Raw genomic sequence first — 20617 nt, forward strand, 5'->3', positions numbered from 1 at the left:
ACATTAACTGTATTGAGCAGAATTAAGTATGCTGACATCCCGCTATATACCGTATGAGCCCATACACAGCCTCCCTTTATGCTGTATGATCCTGCACACAACCCCCCTATATGCCGTATGAGCCCACATAAAGCAGTCTACATACAGTATGAGTCCCCCACATAGACCCCTGTATACAGTTTGATCCCCCACATAGGCCCTATATACAGTATGAGCCCCTATATACAGTATGATCCACAACATAGCCTCCCTATATGCAACATGAGCCCCCATATAGCCCCCCCTTATACAGTATGAGCACTCACATACCATCTCTTTATAATATGAGCCATCTCATAGCCCCCTATAAACAGAATGAGCCCCCACATAACCCCCTAAATACAGTATGTCACCACATGGCCTCCTATATACATGCAAGCATCCCATACTCTTGAGAAAATAAGAGCACCACATACTCACCTCTCTTAAGTTCCCCTGGTGCTCTGTTGCTGTCTCCTGTGCACTGTTTCTTGGCACAGCAGATGTGAATAAGTGACGGAGCGGGAGGCTCCGTCCTTCACCAATGTATTTACCACTGTCTGCATCCCGAGCATGCGGATAGCGGCGACATGGGCAGTGGTGGTGGACGGCTAGATCATGGTGCAGCCCGTGGCCATTGTTTTCAGCCCTTCAGCTGTCTTGGTCCACAGGCGGGACTGGAACAGTCAGAGGACCAAATGTTACCCGCAGGCCACAGTTCGTCCGGCCCTGCCTTAGATGGTCTGTGCTTGCTATAAATAATAATGTCCCCTTGTGCCACTTAGATCAGTAATAATGCCTCTTTTTCCCTCCCCAAAAAATTAAATGTCTACTCACTTTAGCATGGGTTCACACTGTGTCTTTAGGCTCTATTAAACATATATGTTGGGTAAAGTTCCCAACACGTACGGTATTACATAGTTTATAAGGCCGAAAGAAGACAAGCGTCCATCCAGTTCAGCCTATTTCTTGTGCACTGCAGCTATTCCGCAGCGTTGATCCAGGGTAAGGCAACAAAAAACCATGCGGTATAGGCCAATTTACATCATTGAGGAAAAATTCACTTCCCGACACCAATCTGGCAGTCAGATTAAATCCCTGGATTAATTAACTAAGCATAAGATGTAATTTTATTGTTCTCAAGAAAGGCGTCCAGGCCTCTCTTGAACTCTTTAAGTGAGTTGGACATCACCACTTCCTCTCCCAGAGAGTTCCAGAGTCTCACGGCTCTGACCGTAAAGAATCCCCTTCTATGCTGGTGCAGGAACCTCCTTTCCTCCAGACGCATAGTGTGCCCACTCGTCTTTGTCACCATCCTTGGTATAAACAGGTCATGGGAGAGATCTCTGTACTGCCCCCTGATGTATTTATACATGTTTATGAGGTCTCCCCTAAGCCTTCTCTTTTCCAACGTAAATAGGCCTAATTTTGACAACCTCTCTGGGTATTCTAGTCCCTCCATTCCCTTTATTACCTTAGTCGCCCTCCTTTGTACCCTCTCTAGCTCCAATATGTCTTTCCTGAGCCCAGAACTGTGCACAATATTCAAAGTGCGGCCTTACCAGCGCTTTATACAGAGGAAGAACAATGTTCTCATCATATGCCCCTTTTCCTCTTCTGATGCATGCCATGACTCTATTTGCCTTCGCAGCTGCTGCCTGACACTGGGCACTCCAATTTAATTTGCTATTAACCAAGACGCCCAGGTCCTTCTCCATGTCAGATTTCCCCAACGGTTTCCCATTTAATATGTATGGGTGACTGCTGTTTTTCTTTCCCATGTGCATGACCTTACATTTATCGGCATTGAACCCCATTTGCCATTTTTTGGCCCAACTCCCCAATTTATCTAAATCCTCCTGTAGCTGTGCCCTATCCTCATCTGTGTTAACTACTTTACAAAGTTTAGTATCATCTGCAAATATTGCTATTTTACTATGCAACCCTTCCACTAGATCATTAATAAATATATTAAATAATATAGGGCCCAAGACAGACCCTTGAGGCACCCCGCTAGTAACCCTGACACACCCTGAGCTTACTCCATTGATAACCACCCTCTGCTTTCTATCACTCAGCCAGCTATTTACCCACTTGCACACATTATCCCCCAGACCAAGCATTCTCATTTTATAAACCAACCTTTTGTGTGGCACGGTATCAAACGCTTTGGAGAAGTCAAGGTATACAACATCCACTGACTCTCCCCGGTCCAGCTGTGAGCTCACCTCCTCGTAGAAGGCGATCAGGTTTGTTTGGCAGGAGCGATCCCTCATGAATCCATGTTGATATGGAGTTAGACAGTTATTATCATTAAGATATTCTACAATAGCATCTCTAAGAAATCCTTCAAACAATTTACCCACAACAGACGTTAAACTGACTGGTCTATAGTTCCCAGGGTCACTTTTAGACCCCTTTTTGAATATTGGTACCAAATTTGCTTGGCGCCAGTCTAGTGGGACAGTCCCTGTCCATAAAGAGTGCTTGAATATAAGATACAGCGGCCTGTCTATCACATTACTTAATTCTTTTAGTACCCGGGGGTGTATGTCATCTGGGCCTGGTGACTTGTCTATTTTGATATTATTTAGGCATTTCTGAACTTCCTCCTGGGTTAGGTGGGTGATATTTAGCGGAGGGTTTACTTTATCACTCTGCATTTCCTCCGATAAATTGTTTTCTTTTGTGAAAACAGTGGAGAAGAAGCTATTGAGTAGGTTTGCTTTACTCTCATCTCCCTCTATGATTTTACCCAGGTTATTTTTCAATGGGCCAACTACATCAGTTTTAATCCTTTTACTGTTTATATAGTTAAAGAACAGTTTGGGATTCGTTTTACTTTCCTTGGCAATTAGTCTCTCTGTCTCCTCTTTTGCTATTCTTATTTGTTTCTTACAGATTTTGTTTTTTTCCCTATAAGATATTAGCGCTTCCTCGCTGCCTTCTTGTTTAAGTTTACCGAAAGCCCTTTTTTTGTTTTTCATTGCCCTCTTGACTTCCTTATTTAGCCACATTGGCTTCCTCCTATTCCTAGCCCTTTTATTCCCATAAGGTATGTACCTTCTACAGTGACTATGTAGGACTGTTTTGAAAATTTCCCATTTTCTATCCGTGCTCCTATTACTAAAGATACTATCCCAGTCTATAAGGTGAAGGGCATCTCTTAGCTGATCAAACTTTGCCCTCCTGAAGTTCAGTGTTTTTGTGACTCCCTTGCTGGGCACCCTACTGAAGCACATGTGGAATTGTATAATGTTGTGGTCACTATTTCCCAGGTGCCCCCCGACCTGCACATCAGTTATTCTGTCTGGCCTGTTAGTTAATATTAAGTCTAAAAGGGCCGTCCCTCTAGTTGGTTCCTGCACAAGTTGTGACAAATAATTGTCTTTGATAATTGACAGAAACCTGTTTCCTTTCTGAGATCTACAGCTTTCGGTTTCCCAGTCTATATCGGGGTAGTTGAAGTCCCCCATAATAATCACCTCGTTATTTTTTGCTACTTCGTCTATTTGTCTCATTAATAGACTTTCCGTGGCTTCTGCTATATTTGGAGGTTTATAACAGACTCCTATGATAATTTTATTATTGTTTTTTGCCCCATGTATCTCCACCCATAAGGACTCGACCTCCTCATTTCCCTCCCATACATCCTCCCGTATTGTAGGCTTTAGACACGTCTTTACATATAGACAGACTCCACCCCCTTTCCGACTTCTTCGATCCCTTCTAAACAGACTGTAACCCTGTAAGTTAACTGCCCAGTCATAGCTTTCATCTAACCAGGTCTCGGTTATTCCCACTATGTCATAGTTACCTGTAGATATTTCTGCTTCCAGTTCATCCATCTTGTTTGTCAGGCTCCTGGCATTTGCTAGCATGCAGTTTACACGATTTTGTTTTGTTCCAATCTTCTCCCTGTGGATTGTATTAGAAATTTTCTTACCTCCCTTCCAAGTATCTTGTCTTGGACCTTCTTTGTCGCACTTCATATCTTTCATTAGTATGCTCTCTGGTTGCATGTTCGTGTCCGGCGTTTTTCTTCCCATCCCCTCTTCTTCTAGTTTAATGCGCTCCTGATGAGTGTTGCGATCGGGTGGCTCATAAACTGAGCCCGCACCATAACCTGCAGATGGTGGCTGCGTTATACAGCCACCATCTGCCTGCGACAGCAGTTATCAGTTATTTTTAGGAGTACAAATGTTAGAGCGTTGCGGGTTTAGTTGCAAGTCTGAATGGAATATACCTTGTGCGAATAGAACATGCTCATTGTTTATACTGATTCCCAAATAGAATGGTATGTGAGTATCACCGGTATTATCATATAAATGCCATGTGTACATACAGGGGGCTCTGAACGTCATAATGCTCACAACAGATTGATTAGGAAGTAGCACCATTATTCTTCAATGCATATTGTGAGAGGGGAAACCCATCCTTGTCATCAGAAGTTACTTTAATGGTAAAGGTAAGACTTTATGTCTACAGGTTTGGAAGAGCCAAAATACAATGCGTATATCTGTCCTCACACATCACCCAGCACTATACAGACATTATCATCACTGTCCCCATTGGGGCTCATAATTGACATTCCCCATCAGTATGTCCTTGGAGTTTGGGAGGAAACTGGAGAACCTGGAGGAAACCCACGCAGACACGGGGAGAAAATACCTGACAATAACAATTGTAGTTTTACACTTTGTGCCCACATCTGTGCTGCAATTATCACATTTTGTTGATCAAGGGTTAAAAATATTCTTACACCACATCTGAAGATTACACACTATTACATTCTACTCAATGACCCATCGGTTGCTCTTTGTGCTTACCTCATGCCACTCCCCGCTGTTAATCTTTCAGTGGTTATTAGGGTGCATTTACACTCAGTGTCGGACTGCGGTGCCAAGGGCCCACCAGTGACCAACTCCAGGGCCCCACTTTTCAGCTACATAGATAGTGTCTAGATACCCTATGTGCAATACCATTTTATACAAGTGCCACATTCGTCACACATTTGTGTTTTTCATCACTTACTCTTTACCATTATTATAACAATTAGCTCTGTTTTTAATTGATTAAATAAATGTTATTATGTTTACATGTATTGCTGTTGCATTGACTCTTTATTGGGTTACAACTCCCTGGTGCCTCTTATTGTTGCTCATATCTAGTTTGGGAGGACCCCCTTGGTTACTATGGTCCCTACTTATTTAGACAGTTCCATCTTATTCTTCAAGAACAATGACAGCCTATGCACAGAGTATTGTATTACTGATCGTTATGCGTGCATTTGAAGGGCATATGACCTCGTTTTTTTGTGTTCTCTGATTGTATATTTTATGCATTCTATTTTTTTATTACACCATTATCTCTAAGCTTAACTTAACATAGTAGAAATTTGGTGGTTTATAGCCTCCTATACACTTTAGATATTAGTCAGCCAAACCTTTCTTCTTGCCAGACTCACCCATACACAGGAACACCCACTCGGCCAAGTGCTCCTGTGTTCTCTATGAGAAAGCTTCTGGAAGACATCTCTGGTGGCAGCTTATCTCATAGAAAACAAAAAGTTAGGAAGTCCAAAATCAGACGTTGGATCCTTATCTTCCCCAACATCATCTGTAGGAGGCCCCCATGCACATTAGACGAACCTGTTGATATTGGTGGCTTAGCAGCCTGAAGTGCAATGTATAAGGGGCCTTCAGGCGAAATGCTTCCATAATAGAGTAGAGGCACCATGTGGTGACACGGGAAGTGGCCATGGTTCTTCAGTATTGAACAGCTACGTCTCGGTATGGTTTACATGGGCTCTTTACATGTGGCTTACATTCTACCCAACATGTTCAGAGACACAGGACCCCAGAGCTTATTCTAGACCTTGTGTCCATTTTATGCCAAATTGTAATATTTATGTCATTTACCAGGAGCCATGCACCATCCTACCATGAGAATATGTTGCAAACGTCTCTCAAATAAGCAAAAGTGGTTTATATCCCACCAAAATGGGATTGTTAATATTTTTGATAAATCCCTCTGAAGAAAATTAAAACTAATCTACAAGCTCAGAGCAGCGAGAATTGTATGGCATGCTGTAACATGGGCTATAGACAGTCACATTTTTGCCATATAGTTGAAGAACATGTTTATGCAGCAAACTGTAAAGCTATGTTCACACACGTGTTTTTTTCTGCAGCTAAATCTGCTGACAACTTTTCTCTGGCAGGAAAACAGCTGCGTAAAAAAAATGCAGGTTTTCCTGCGTTTTTTAATGTGCTTTTTTCACTGTCCCGCTGTCTCTATTTAGGCATGTACATAAAGTTCTGTGGGAAAAAAAAGAATCCCATTCTGTTTTGTCATCAAAAATGCTGCAAAAAATGCAGGTGCGTTTTTTGCAGCGTTTTTTTTCACCACCCATTACTTCCAAAGCATGTAAAAACGGTGAAAGAAGTAACACGCTCTATTTTCCAAAAACACAACCAAGGCAGAAAATACGCAGCAAACAAAATGCAATGTGTGTGAACAGATAATTCTGGTTTCTCATAGACTTTGCTGGTACTGCAAAACGCAGCTGAAAATTTGCATTAAAATCTGCTAAGGTGGTGTTTACACCTGAGTTATTGATTTCTGCGTAATATAGATCCATCACATTACCCATTGATAATAATCTGGTTTCCGGTGTATCCATCTCTTTAACAGAAAAAAAGGTTTCATGCTGTTACATCTGCAGTCATAGGCGGATTATAATGAGGGCAATCTGGGCTACCGCCCGGGTCCCCGAACCTCCAGGGGGCCCGGGGCTCCGGGGTGTCTATGGCCAGATTGCCCTCATTATATGTGCGGCGCCGCGGCACATACCGGCAGACAGTGGCGGGGGGGGCCCCCGGACCGCTCCCCCAGCAGCGGCGCACGGCCGCTGCTTCTTCTTCGGCCAGGCCAGCACTGCAGCAGTTAACTTCCCTGTGCTTGCCCGGCTGCGTCACTGCTAGGAGACACGGCCCTGTGCGCCGGCCGTGTCTCCTTGCTATGAAGTCACACAGTGTGCACCCGGCCTGCAGTGCTGCATCGGAAAAGAGCAGGAGTACCGAAGCCGAGCCGGGGGATGGTGAGTGTGTGTGTCTCTGTGTGTGTGTGTGTGTGTATGTATATGTATGCGTGTGTATATGTATGCATGTGTGTGTGTGCAGGCAGATATCATTGTGTGATGTCTGTTTATATGTATTTTTGTGTTTCAAATGTGTTTATGCGTGTATGTATATGTCTGTATATGTTTGTGTGTGTGCGTGACTGCGTGCGGCCTCCTGCTGAGTATAGATGGCACCGTGCGGCCTCCTGCTGTCTCTGGTGGGGGGGGCCATGCGGCCTCCCACTGTGTATAGATGGCGCCGTGCAGCCTCCCGCTGTGTATTAATGGCGTCGTGCGGCCCGCTGCAGTGTATAGATGGTGCCGTGCGGCCTCACGCTGTGTATAGATGACATCGTGCGGCCCCCTGCTGTGTATAGATGGTATCGTGCGGCCTCCCGCTGTGTATAGATGGCACCGTGTGGCCCCCTGCTGTGTATAGATGACGCCATGCGGCCTCCCGCTGTGTATAGATGGCGCCGTGCGGCCTCCCGCTGTGTATAGATGGCTACGTGCGACCTCCTGCTGTGTATAGATGGCTATGTGTGCTCAATATTGAGTCATACAATTAATGTAAGGCTATGTGCCCACGATGCAGAAATGCTCCGGATTTTTTTTGAGCGTTTCTACATCTCCCTGGCAGAAAAAACGCATGCGCATTGTACATGCGGATTGTACATGAGGATTGTACATGCGTTTTTCCTGCCAGGGACATGCGGATGTGAAGCGTTCTTCACTTGCATTTCCGCATGCGGGTTGACAAGCGCTTTCCAAGCGATTTTAGCATCACTTGGAAAGTGCTTGACAACTTGGTCACACTATATAAATCCATGCAACCGGCATGGATTTATATAGTGTGACTGTAAAAGAATGGTAAAAAATAAATATATAATTACCTTCTGATGGCCTGCCGACGTCAGTGGTCGCGTGTCCCATCACATGACTAAATGACGTCATGGCAGGTCCTTTTCAGACCATCGTGAGCTGCCGGCAATCCACGACGCATCGGATAGAGACACTGGGGGCCATCAGAAGGTAAATATAATATTTATTTTTTATTTTATTTTTTTTTTTTACAGGTTCTATGGTACCTGGGTCCGGAGGAGAGTCTCCTGTCCTCCACACCCGGGTACCATCCGCACATTGAAACACATGGATTCTGCATGTACAGATGCAGTGATGCGGATTCCATGCGTTCCAATGCAAGTCAATGGCGGCGAAAACGCCGCGCTTCCGCAAAACAGTTGGTAGTGCTGCGGATTTTTCCACAATGATAATCCGCAGCGGAAATTTCCGCAGCATGTGCACAGCACATGCGGATTATCATTGGGGAACATGGCAGACCTTCTACCAAGCGTTTTTTTAAGTGTTTCTGCAGCGGAATTGCCGCTGTGGAAACGCTTAAAAAACGCATAGTGGGCACACAGCCTAAAAAAAAATATTATAATTAATATTGTGCCAAATTAATTTCACGTGAACTATCACATGAACTATCACAGGGGATCATGTGACATGTCACGTGATACATCAGGTGTGTGTGTGTGTGTGTGTGTGTGTGTGTGTGTGTGTGTGTGTGTGTGTGTGTGTGTGTGTGTGTGTGTGTGTGTGTGTGTGTGTGTGTGTGTGTGTGTGTGTGTGTGTGTGTGTGTAGGGGGGGGGGGCCACGCCTTCTAAACTGCCCGGGGCCCTTGCTACTCTTAATCCACCCCTGTCTGCAGTATATCTTTTTTGCAGTTAGCGGTAAGAACCAGGCTATATCCATAGCATAACTAATGCATACTTATATCTTTATGGAGGTGAAGGATTCAGAATTGTAAACAGTATTATTAATAGGTGAATTGTTTTTATGCAAAGTAGACAATCTTCTGTTCCTACTCAGTGGGTCACCTCTACGAGCAATGGCCACCTATGGAGGAGAGATGCCTTGGCGTCCCTGCAGTCCGAGGCCACTGTTGGCTACATAAGAGAGTGGTCACAAGCCCAGTACACATCCGCCTAAGTATGACTGAAGGCAAATCAATTCAGATGGAAACTATGGATAGAAGAAAATATATAGTGAAGCACGGCCGTTTACCTCTCTAAAGTTGTTATGAATATTGGAAAAGTCAACTTGGAATATGTTCCCCACAAAAGGTACAGAAGCTGGGCCCGGGGGGTAACGATCCCACCTCTTCCGTCGCTTCATGAAGTCCAGAAACAGGAGAGAAATGGCGAGGAGTACACCCAAGGAGAAAACATTAGAAAAGAAGCCAAGGATATAAGAGCAGAACCTGAGCAGCTGCATCGCTGCGGGTGAGGAAGCTGCTGCCGGCAGACGATTCACGTCCTAGCTGTCTTAAATACCGTCCCAGCCCTCGCCTCAGTCCGTTCCCCCCCAGTCTACGGCGTTCATTCGCAGACAACAAGAAGCCGCTCTCATTGCTGCACATACAGCAGGCCTGTGTACCAGCTGCTCTTCCTGCCTTATCTTTAAAGGGGCAAAATCCTTTTTAATAACGAGAATGAGGAACATTATATAAAGCAGCTTTAAGAGATTCGATGCCAAGGGGAAAGCCTGCCAGGAGGAGTGGCTGCTCGTCAGAGTGAGCGAGTCATAAAAAGTTAATAATCCACCATCAGAAAGACTTCCGGCCTGGGATATTTCTCTGTCCAATTAAGTATCAGTTTTAAAACACTAAGGGCTCATTCACACAACAGACCAAGTTTCATCAGCGTTTCATTAGAGTTTGATCAGATTTTCATCAGTTTATTCACTGGTGAAAAAAAAAAGTTTCTCCACCTTCTCCTATCAGTCAGTGAACAACAGGCAGCACACGGATGGCATATGAGCGCTGTCAGATTTTTTCGCTGACCCATAGACTTGCATTGCCAATTTTGATCCGACACTTAGATTAATATTGGACATGTTTCCATGATTTTGCACGGACCACTCGGTTAGAGAAAAATTCTGAATTGTGAACAGCCCCATAGACTGTCATAGGTACAAAAGGTATTAATGATAAAAAAGGGATAGCCCTTGTCTGTGAAAAACTGACATGTGAGGAGGACGCATTCAGACTTTCGATTTTATTTGATACGAGAAAAATGGACCAATTATTTTGACCAGACTTTGATCAGAGTGTCATCAGTTTTTCTCATACGCGGATAAAAAAAAGTTTTCTCCATTCTGACAGCTCGTGAATATCAGGCCACACTCGGATGTTACCTGAGTGCAGTCTGATTTTTTCGCGGACCCATAGACTTGCATTGCTGATCTTGATCTGACCCTTGGATCAAATTCGGACATGTCTCCGCAATTTTCCGCCGAGTGCTCAATCCATGAAAAATCCCGCACATGTGAATGGCTCTATAGACTATCAAAGGCACGAGTGCTATCCGTGAAAACAACAGATAGCACTTATACGGGAAAAATGGACATCTCAATGAAACTTTAAACACTGATGGTACTCAGACCATTTTTTACGTACTGTACATGAAAACTCATGGATGTCTAAATGGGGCCTGAGAATAAAAAATTACACTTTTGATATGATTTAGCACCTTCCAAAAAATTTATTTGTGCCATTATAACACCAAGCATCCACCTTCCACATGGATGGCAGGTGTAGGAGTGAATGGTCATCAGTATTTTACTCCTACCATTACAGGGGCGTACATAGAAACCAAGGGGCCCCATAGGAAAAGTCTTAAATGGGTCCCCCTTTCCCTCTCAGTGGAGTAGGCCTGGTCACGGCGTCACACAGCTCAGTCAATCAGGGGGGTGTATGCGACTGGGTGAATCAAGAAAATCTGGAAGATGACATGACATCAACGGACATCAGCGGCGTCTGCAGATGGGGTCACGTGGTGTGGACTGAGTGAGCAGGCATATATGGCAACCGGAGGTGTTTATGGGCCGCAGACTGTTAATTTATGTTGCGAAGACGCTTGTTCCCGCTACATAGTTTAACCCATAGCCAGTCATTAGATGTGGTAAATCCGTATAGTTCTCTAAACACATGCGGATTTAAGTGTGTGATTAGAACGCAGCGTTTTGGACACAGCAAAAATACACTGCGTCCAAGTACTGCTATTCCTGATCGCGGGCATGGACACTTAGGCGCACGCTTTTAAACAAATTGGCTGGAGATGTCACATGGGGCATCTGGGCCGAGACACTTGCAGCCATTGTAAAAAGAAACATCAGGGAATGTGACACTAAAAAAAAACAAAAAACACAAGGTGCTCACTACCTGGAGGCCAGATTAAAAAGAACAAAATAAATCATACTCACCTGCTGTCACTCTCCTGGACTCAGTGCAAGCCACCCTATGGTCTGCACCAACATTATGTCACCGTTCTACAAGACACATGACTGCTGCAGTTCAAGTTACCTGACTGCTGCAGCCTATCAAAAGCAGCAGCGGTCCTGAGTCTGGTAGAACGGTGACATTATTGCTGCTGGTGCAGATCACAGATCAGTCTGCACCAGATCCAGGAGGGTAACTGCTGGTAAGTAGGGTTCATTATGTTGTTTTTAGTTTTACAAAATCTAACCTCCCATCAGAACCTTTGACCTGATAATCTCTTTAATGCACATGTATTACTGTCGGGGTGCAGCGCTTTCATTATTTTAGAAAACTCCTTTAAAGCGAACCTGACAGCTGATACCCATCATCTACCGGCAGCGAGTATCAGGCACCTTCTGTCTGATGTCAGCCAGGTATGTTTGACTCTGAAACGCTGCGGCCTCTCAGAGAAGAATGTACTTTAAAAGCTGCCGGGGACCAAGCCGCACAGTGGATGAATCGGACAGACATGACCCGGTGGCTTCTCTCCACCCGCTGCCAGTGACTGACAAGTCTCCAGTATTACTGCATGCGCGATTGGAGAAAGACCTGTCAGTCACTGGCAGCGGGTGGGAGAATGAAAACATGAGGGGCAGGATGGAGAGACACGAGGGGCAGAATGGAGACATGGGGGCAGGATAGAGACATTGGATACATTGGAGGCAGATTGAGGGCAGCATGGAGACAATGAGGACAGGATGGAGACAATGGGGGGCAAGACGTGGGGCATTATTACTGTAGGGGCTAATTAAAGGATATTATTACTGGTGTGATGGATTTTATTTTTGAGGATACTATTTTCAGTGGGGGGGGGTCCTGTTACTCTGCAGGGCAACACTATGTCATTTTTTTTCTTCATCTGGTGTAGTGAGAAGTTGGGAAAAATTGGGGAATGTGTTCTGTAAGCTGTTCTAAATAACTGTTATTTTATGCAGAGATGAGTCCTGTCTGGAAGAAGTGATGGCGGTCGGCACTGGGTGAAGAGGAAAAGCAAAGATGAAGGACTTCAACTACAGATGTCACTGGTGAGTGAGTGTGTTATCTGTACCCTGACACTGTACACTGTATACTATGCACAGAGCTCCTGTGAATAATGTCACTTATGGTAATATTAGTATTCTGTTTTTTTATTAATGATCAGTATTGTAGTATTCGGTCACTATGTGGTGGTAATATGTGATCTGGTCACAGTGTGGTGGTATTTGTTCCTTGCATGTGGTATTATTCGGTCACTATGTGGTGGTAATATGTGGTCTGATCATGGTGTAGCGGTATTTGTCCCTTGTATGTGGTATTATTTGTGACAAGAGATTACCGGAGGCGCTCCCGTGGATAATAATAGAGACTCCACTGTAGGTTTAGTGAAAACGTTCCAATAGGCTCGCAGGGGACTGCTCAAAAGCGCATGGGTTCAAGATATAAAAATTTATTTTGAATTAAAAAATATCCCACACCCAATCCAAATTTACCAGCACTCATCACTGCTAAAAAAGGAGATACCCCCTTACCTTCTGGATCTGGTACTCTATCCCCTATTAATCTCAGCAATATCTCTGTCTATGACACTTCATCCAATTCTTCTTCACAAAATACCATAGTTCCCACGAATATCACGCCTCTGTCCTCCCGGTCTCCCAAATCATCTTCGTCCTCAGTCGCATCCACATTCAGCAATGCATCCGACATTTCTTTTTTAAGATTGGGCCCCACACGCCCGTCCTTGACATTTCCAGGGCACCCATGCCCCACTACTACCCTCCCTCCTCCTCTATCCCTCTGGTCACACTCCATAACAAAGTTCTTTCCACCACTCAAATCATCCCGAAAAAGAAAAGAACATTGCGGGGAAAACGAGGAGGAAGAAAACACCAACAGTTCCCCAAAATACACCCCCACAAAAAAAGCTCCCAAATTGTAACGATTTTCAACTTATCACAACATACACTCGATGACTTCAAAATTAATCTCCTTACCAAAGGATTAAAATTTTGTCCCTCACAACCAGGGATGGATTAAGAGTAGCAAGGGCCCCGGGCAGCTTAGAAGGTGCGCCCCCCCCCCCACACACACACACACACACACCTGATTTATCACGTGACATGTCACATGATCCCCTGTGATAGATCATGTGATGCGGAATCCATGCGTTTCAATGTGCGGATGGTACCTGGATGTGGAGGACAGGAGACTCTCCTCCGGACCCGGGTACCATAGAACCTGTAAAAAAAAGAATAAAATAAAAAATAAATATTATACTTACCTTCTGATGGCCCCCGGTGTCTTTATCCGATGCGTCCTGGCTTGCCGGCAGCTCGCGATGGTCTGAAAAGGACCTGCCGTGACGTCATTTAGTCATGTGACGGGTCACGCGACCGCTGACATCGGCAGGCCATCAGAAGGTAAGTATATATTTTTTATTTTTTACCATTCTTTTACGGTCACACTATATAAATCCATGCTGGTTGCATGGATTTATATAGTGTAACCAAGTTGTCAAGCACTTTCCAAGTGATGCTAAAATCGCTTTTAAAGCGCTTGTCAACCCGCATGCAGAAATGCAAGTGAAGACCGCTTCACATCCGCATGTCCCTGGCAGGAAAATGCATGTAAAATCCGCATGTAAAATCCGCATGCGTTTTTTCTGCCAGGGAGATGCAGAAACGCTCAAAAAAAATCCGGAACATTTCTGTATCGTGGGCACATAGCCTTACATTAATTGTATGACTCAATATTGAGCACACGTAGCCATCTATACACAGCGGGAGGCTGCACGGTGCCATCTATACACAGCGGGAGGCCGCACGTAGCCATCTATACACAGCGGGAGGCTGCACGTAGCCATCTATACACAACGGGAGGCCGCACGTAGCCATCTATACACAGCGGGAGGCCGCACGGCGCCATCTATACACAGCAGGAGGCCGCACGGCGCCATCTATACACAGCAGGAGGCCGCACGGCCCCATCTATACACAGCAGGAGGCCGCACGGCACCATCTATACACAGCAGGAGGCCGCATGGCGCCATCTAAACACAGCAGGAGGCCGCACGGCGCCATCTATACACAGCAGGAGGCCGCACGGCGCCATCTATACACAGCAGGGGGCCGCACGGCGGCATCTATACACAGCAGGGGGCCGCACGGCGCCATTTATACACAGCAGGGGCCGCACGGTGCCATCTATACACAGCAGGAGGCCGCACGGCGCCATCTATACACAGCAGGGGGCCGCACGGCGCCATCTATACACAGCAGGGGGCCGCACGGTGCCATCTATACACAGCAGGAGGCCGCACGGCGCCATCTATACACAGCAGGAGGCCGCACGGCGCCCCCCCCAGAGACAGCAGGAGGCCGCACGGTGCCAACTATACTCAGCAGGAGGCCGCACGCAGTCACGCATGCAGTCACGCACACACACAAACATATACAGACATATACATACACGCATAAACACATTTGAAACACAAAAATACATATAAACAGACATCACACAATGATATCTGCCTGCACACACACACACACACACACATACACATACAGACTCACCATCCCCCGGCTCCATTCCTCCTGCCTGCTCTGACTTCTCCGTTGCAGCAGTGCAGGCCGGGCGCGCACTGCGTGACGTCACAGCTAGGAGACATGGCCGCGCACAGGGCCGTGTCTCCTAGCAGTGATGCGGCCGGGCCAGCACAGGGAAGTTAACTGCTGCAGTGCTGGCCCGGCCGATGAAGAAGTAGCGGCCGTGCGCCGCTGCTGGGGGAGCAGTCCGGGGCCCCCCCTCCCGCCACTGCTACCGGTATGTGCCTGGACATATAATGAGGGCAATCCGGCATTAGACACCCCGCCCGGAGCCGCGGGCCCCCTGCAGGCTCGGGGCCCCGGGCGGTAGCCCGGATTGCCCTCATTATAATCCGCCTATGCTCACAACAAGCTAGTGAATATCAACTATTCCTGGATTTAAATAGGTTTGTTCACAAACTCACCCTAGATAGACACTTCCAGATTGAAAAAACCAAAGTGAAATCTGAACCTTTGGCTTTAGGCTATGTGCCCACGTAGCAGATTTGATGCAGAGCGTTTTTGCTTCTCTCTGACAGAAAAAAACGCGTGCAGATTTACATGCGTTTTTTCTGACAGAAAGAAGCATTTTTTCAGCGTTTTTACATGCGTTTTCGCATGCGTTTTTTCTAGCAGTTTTCCAAGCGATTTTGAGCATCACTTGGAAAAGTGCTTGACAAGTTGGTCACACAATATAAATCCATGCAACCGGCATGGATTTATAATGTGTGAACAACTGATGCTTTAAATGCAGCATCTATAGTAAAAAAAAAAAAAAAAAAAAGAGAATTAAAGTGTTAAAAATAAAAAAAACCTGTATACTCACCTCTCCGGTCTGCTCCCAGCCGCGTCCTCTCTCCTTGCCGTCCCGCAGTGTACTGTCAGGACCTGCGGTGACGTCATTTAGTCAGCTGATGGTCACGCGACCATCACCTGACCGCCGACGTCAGCGGTCGCGTGACCATCAGGTGACTAAATGACGTCACCGCAGGTCCTGACAGTACACTGCGGGACGGCAAGGAGAGAGGATGTGGCCGGGAGCAGACTGGAGGAGACCGGAGAGCAGACCGGGGGCCGCCGGAGAGGTGACTATACAGGTTTTGTTTGTTTTTTACTTTTTTATTTCTTTTTTTCACCGCGTGGTAGCCGGGATGAAGAGGAGTTGTAGTCTCCTCTTCATCCCGGGTACCACACGCACCGCGATTACGCTGCAAATTCGCGGCCATTGAATTTAATTGAAACGCAGCAAATCCACATATACCTGCGGGTTTGCTGCGATTCAATGTTCCTCAATGGCCGCGAATTTGCAGCGTAATCGCGGTAGAAATGGTCATGCTGCGTTTTGCAACGCAATGCGAATTCGGCGCGCAAATTAGCGCATCATGTGCACAAGCACATCCGAATTCACATTACTTTGCATGGCAGACTGTTTTACAAACGTTTTCGCAGCCGTAAAAACGCTACAAAAACGCTACGTGGGCACATGGCCTTAGAGTCAGATGTATATATGCATCAACCAGTTTTACCAAAATCCCAATTTTATCCTCTACATCATAGAGGACACTTTCTTGGAACCTTTTATTCCCTTGTCATGGGTGAGTTTGAAAATATTAATAAAACTAAAATAAGTACATACAATTTACGAAAAGGGGAACGTTTGGCTTTAAAACGGCTACAAAATAACACCAAAATTGTCATAAGACAAGCTGACAAGGGAGGGGGGGTGGTTGTACAAGATCGAGATGATTATATCAAGGAAGCACTAAATATTCTGTCTGATAATAAATACTACAAAATTGTTACAGTAGATCCTACCAAATCCTATGAAAAAGAATACAACATCCTGATAAATGAAGCGTATCAAGCAAAAGTACTCAACAAAAAAGAAAAACGGTTCTTAACCAATAATAATTCTAATCAGGCAATATTTTACCATTTAACCAAAATTCATAAAGACAATAAAAATCCTCCGGGAAGACCCATCATTTCCGGAATTGGTTCTTTGACCAGCTCTCTGTCCCATTATGTTGATTTATTCTTACAAGGATATGTATCTAAATTTCCCTCATATCTTAAGACTCCACACAACTGATATTGGAAACTAGAGATATAGAATGGGAAACCGATTTTCTTTTTTTGACCCTTGACGTTTGTGCGCTGTATTCAATTATAGATCACGACCTGGGTATCGAATCTATAGATTATTATTTATCAAACGACACAGCGGTGTTGATGGAACAAAAAAATCTTTCTGCTCAAAAGCCTGAGATTTATACTCAAACACAATCTTTTTTGGTTCCAAAACACACTGTACCTGCAGCAGTTCGGGACTGCGATGGGGACTCAGGTCGCACCCAGTTTCGCAAATTTATTCACGGGGCGATTCGAGTCCCTGTCGCCACTCACAGCCCCCAAATATAAGGATCACATTCGATATTATCGCAGATATATCGATGATTTGATCATAATATGGAGGGGCACAGCAAGCGAAGCAGAGTCCTGTGTGAAAGAGTTAAACCAAAATGATTGGGGCTTATTGTTCACTAGCGATACATCTAAAGAAAAAATCGTTTATTTGGATTTTGAACTATATACTGTAGGTCAAAAAATCCAAAGTAGAACATATTTCAAATCGGTAGACACAAATGGATACCTTGATTACTCAAGCGGACATTACCCCAAGTGGAAGAAAATATCCCTTCTAGTCAATTCCGACGCATTAGGCGTAACTGTACCTCAACAGCTGATTACCAGGAGCAATCAAACACATTGATCACAAGATTCAAAGAGAAGGGTTACCCTAGAGCAGTGATGGCGAACCTTTTAGAGACCGAGTGCCCAAACTGCAATCCAAAACCCACTTATTTATCGCCAAGTGCCAACACGGAAATTTAACCTAAATATTGAGGTTTTAGTTTACAAAAAACAACTGATACAAAGAGCAAGTGAGTGCAGTATAGCGTAGCCACAGGAAGGAGCAGGGGTATGAGATGGCAGAAATAAAGAATGTGCTCACCCCCATCTTAGTATATGCCCCCATCCTTGTATATATGCTGGCCTCCCCCCATTCTTGTATATATGCTGTCCCCATCCTTGTATATATGCTGCCCTACCCTCATTCTTGTATATATGCTGCCCAGCCCCCATCCTTGTATATATGCTGCCCTACCCTCATTCTTGTATATATGCTGCCCTACCCTCATTCTTGTATATATGCTGCCCTCCCCCATCCTTGTATATATGCTGCCCTACCCTCATTCTTGTATATATGCTGCCCTGCCCCCATCCTTGTATATATGCTCCCCTCCCCCCATCCTTTTATATATGCTTCCCCCATCTTTGTATATATGCTGCCCTGCCCCCATCCTTGTATATATGCTGCCCTACCCTCATTCTTGTATATATGCTGCCCTGCCCCCATCCTTGTATATATGCTGCCCTGCCCCTGTAGCACCCTGAGGATTCGGCTGCTACAGGGGTATTGCACCTCAACCCAGAGGTGTGATATTCCACTCCCGGGTAAGGAAGGAGTGTGGAACTGAGCTCAGATAGACTGCATGCACTACATACATCCCATTCCAGAGGAGCAGGCCGACGGTACTCCCACTTAGAAATGTGCAGGTACAACCGAGCCTGTTCCTGGCTGGAGTGGGAGGGGGGTGGTACATCCCATGTAGTGTAGGGGCAGATAGGGGGAGCAGTCTGGGTAGTGATAGGAGCTCATTGGGTGCTGGTCACCTGAGCTCACACATAGAGGGATATATAAGGAGGGCACCAACTTAGATCAGGGTCAGACGCTGAGAACAAGTCAGTTGGAGAGGAGAGAGAAGGAAACAGCAGCCCTGGAGAGAGAGAGAGTGGAGCAGAGAAAGACCCAGAGGGGGAAGACTGAAGGGACCCAAGAACCCAAATTAGAACACCGGGTGAGGAGTCAGCATCAGGGTACCGGAACCCAAGCTGGTGGGGGTAAAGACATTCCCCAGCCAGAGACCGGAGACCGTGGGCAGTGTCTGTCACGGTCACCCACCACATTCACCCCGAAGGCACACCACATGAAGGGTCAGGGAACCCAGGGCCAAGGGTGTCCCAAAAGAAGGCCCGAGGGAGCTGGACCTAGGTGAATCACTGGTGGGGACGGCTGAAGAAAGGACAGAGGGAGAGCTCAGGGCCACGCTCTGGACTTGTTTGGGGGTTGGCTGGATCCAGGACCTGGTGGACGCAGCACGGCTCGGGTGGTCACTAGCAGCTGGAGTGACCAGTACAACATCTGCAGTAAGTAAACACCCTTAACTGCATAACCCGAGTCTGTCTTCATTGCCGGCTGCACCGCACCACCACAACCCCCATCCTCTGCGCCTGTCCCCTCTGAGGCTATACCCCTCCCGTTGGGGGTTATCTCACCAAGCTGCGCACCCACCATCAGCCTCAGCGGACCCTGCAGCAGCGGCGGCCACAGTGACCGCATCACAACGGGTGGCGTAGTCGACACAAAAGAACTTTAGTAACATCTGTAAAGCTGCCACATAACACTTAGCTTGACGCCCTGGGCACGGGCCGGGTCACAGCCGCTCGGAGACTACAACCCCCCATCTGATCCGGTGCCGGGTATTCCCCTCAAAAAGGAATATGTCCCAGGGGGCGCGTCAACTTTGGCGTAGTCGGCAGGATTACGTGCCCGCAACACCCGGGTACTGCGTGCCTGAAGAAAAGTGCAAGTTTACCTCAGAAAGAAGTCTCCCGCCGGTTCCGGGGGGTCCACGCCATCGGACTCCATCACCAGTCGTTTCCCGCCGATTGTCCGCCATTTCCAACTTGTTCCCGCCATCTGCAGAGTTTCCCGCCACTGGGCGACGCTTCCCGCCAAAACCGCAGATTTCCCGCCTTGGAAGAGCAGCGGACGCCATTATGGGCGTGCCAAAGGAGGGCAAGAGGCCACCTCCCATCGTGGGCCAGGACAGAAAATGGCGCCAAAAGTGGAAACCGCCCCCACCAACAGAGACTGTGATGCTGGAGGTGTCTGTCAGCGTGAAAGAACTACCCCTGGAGCTGACAGTCACCGAGTTGCCCCGGGACCGCCCTCAAGGTGGGAGGAGACGAAAGAGAAGAGAAAAGATGGGTGTCGCTTGGAGGAGTCTGGAGCGAGCGCACCCGGAGGCAAGAGGTCTAACAAGGAGTAGCGGAGAAGCTCACCCGGAGATGGAAAGAAAGCAGAACAGCACCGGCCCGCTGGCCAGGAGTCTGCTAGAGACCGAGGAAGGAGGGCAGAGCAGCACCGGCCCGCTGGCCAGGAGCCTGCCGAGAGCCGAGCAGAGCAGCACCGACCCGATGGTCAGGAGCCTGCTAGAGTCCACAACCCCGCTAGGTCTAGCGGAGATCCTAGCGCAGCTCCCCCGAGACCGGGAGTGTGCACAAACTGCCCTGGAGGGCCTCGCAAGGAGGATGGCCCGGGTACAGCGCGAGATACTGGCGGAGTGGGGCCGGGAGATGACCCAGCAAGCAGAGACCAGTCAACGGAGCACGCTACCCTGGAAGAGGAAGCAGACCGCCTCTGAGGATGGCGCGGGAGGACCAAAGGCCGGAGACGGCGC

At 46.8% G+C, this 20617-nt stretch overlaps 1 protein-coding gene across 1 annotated transcript in view; it reads right to left on the reverse strand.

The window, feature by feature from the left end:
• The window catches only part of LOC141157215 (cytochrome P450 2D15-like), a 45331-nt gene extending 35705 nt beyond the window's left edge, over positions 1 to 9626 (reverse strand). The window contains exon 1 of the mRNA XM_073644208.1: positions 9213 to 9626. Within this exon, the coding sequence (XP_073500309.1) occupies positions 9213 to 9422 (210 nt within the window). The 5' untranslated portion in view covers positions 9423 to 9626. The remainder of the gene's footprint in view (positions 1 to 9212) is intronic.
• Positions 9627 to 20617: the final 10991 nt, after the last annotated feature.

The sequence above is a fragment of the Phyllobates terribilis genome, unplaced genomic scaffold, assembly GCF_046119375.1.
Source record: "Phyllobates terribilis strain yellow unplaced genomic scaffold, ASM4611937v1 Scaffold_8__6_contigs__length_399053987, whole genome shotgun sequence".
NCBI classification, from domain to species: domain Eukaryota; kingdom Metazoa; phylum Chordata; class Amphibia; order Anura; family Dendrobatidae; genus Phyllobates; species Phyllobates terribilis.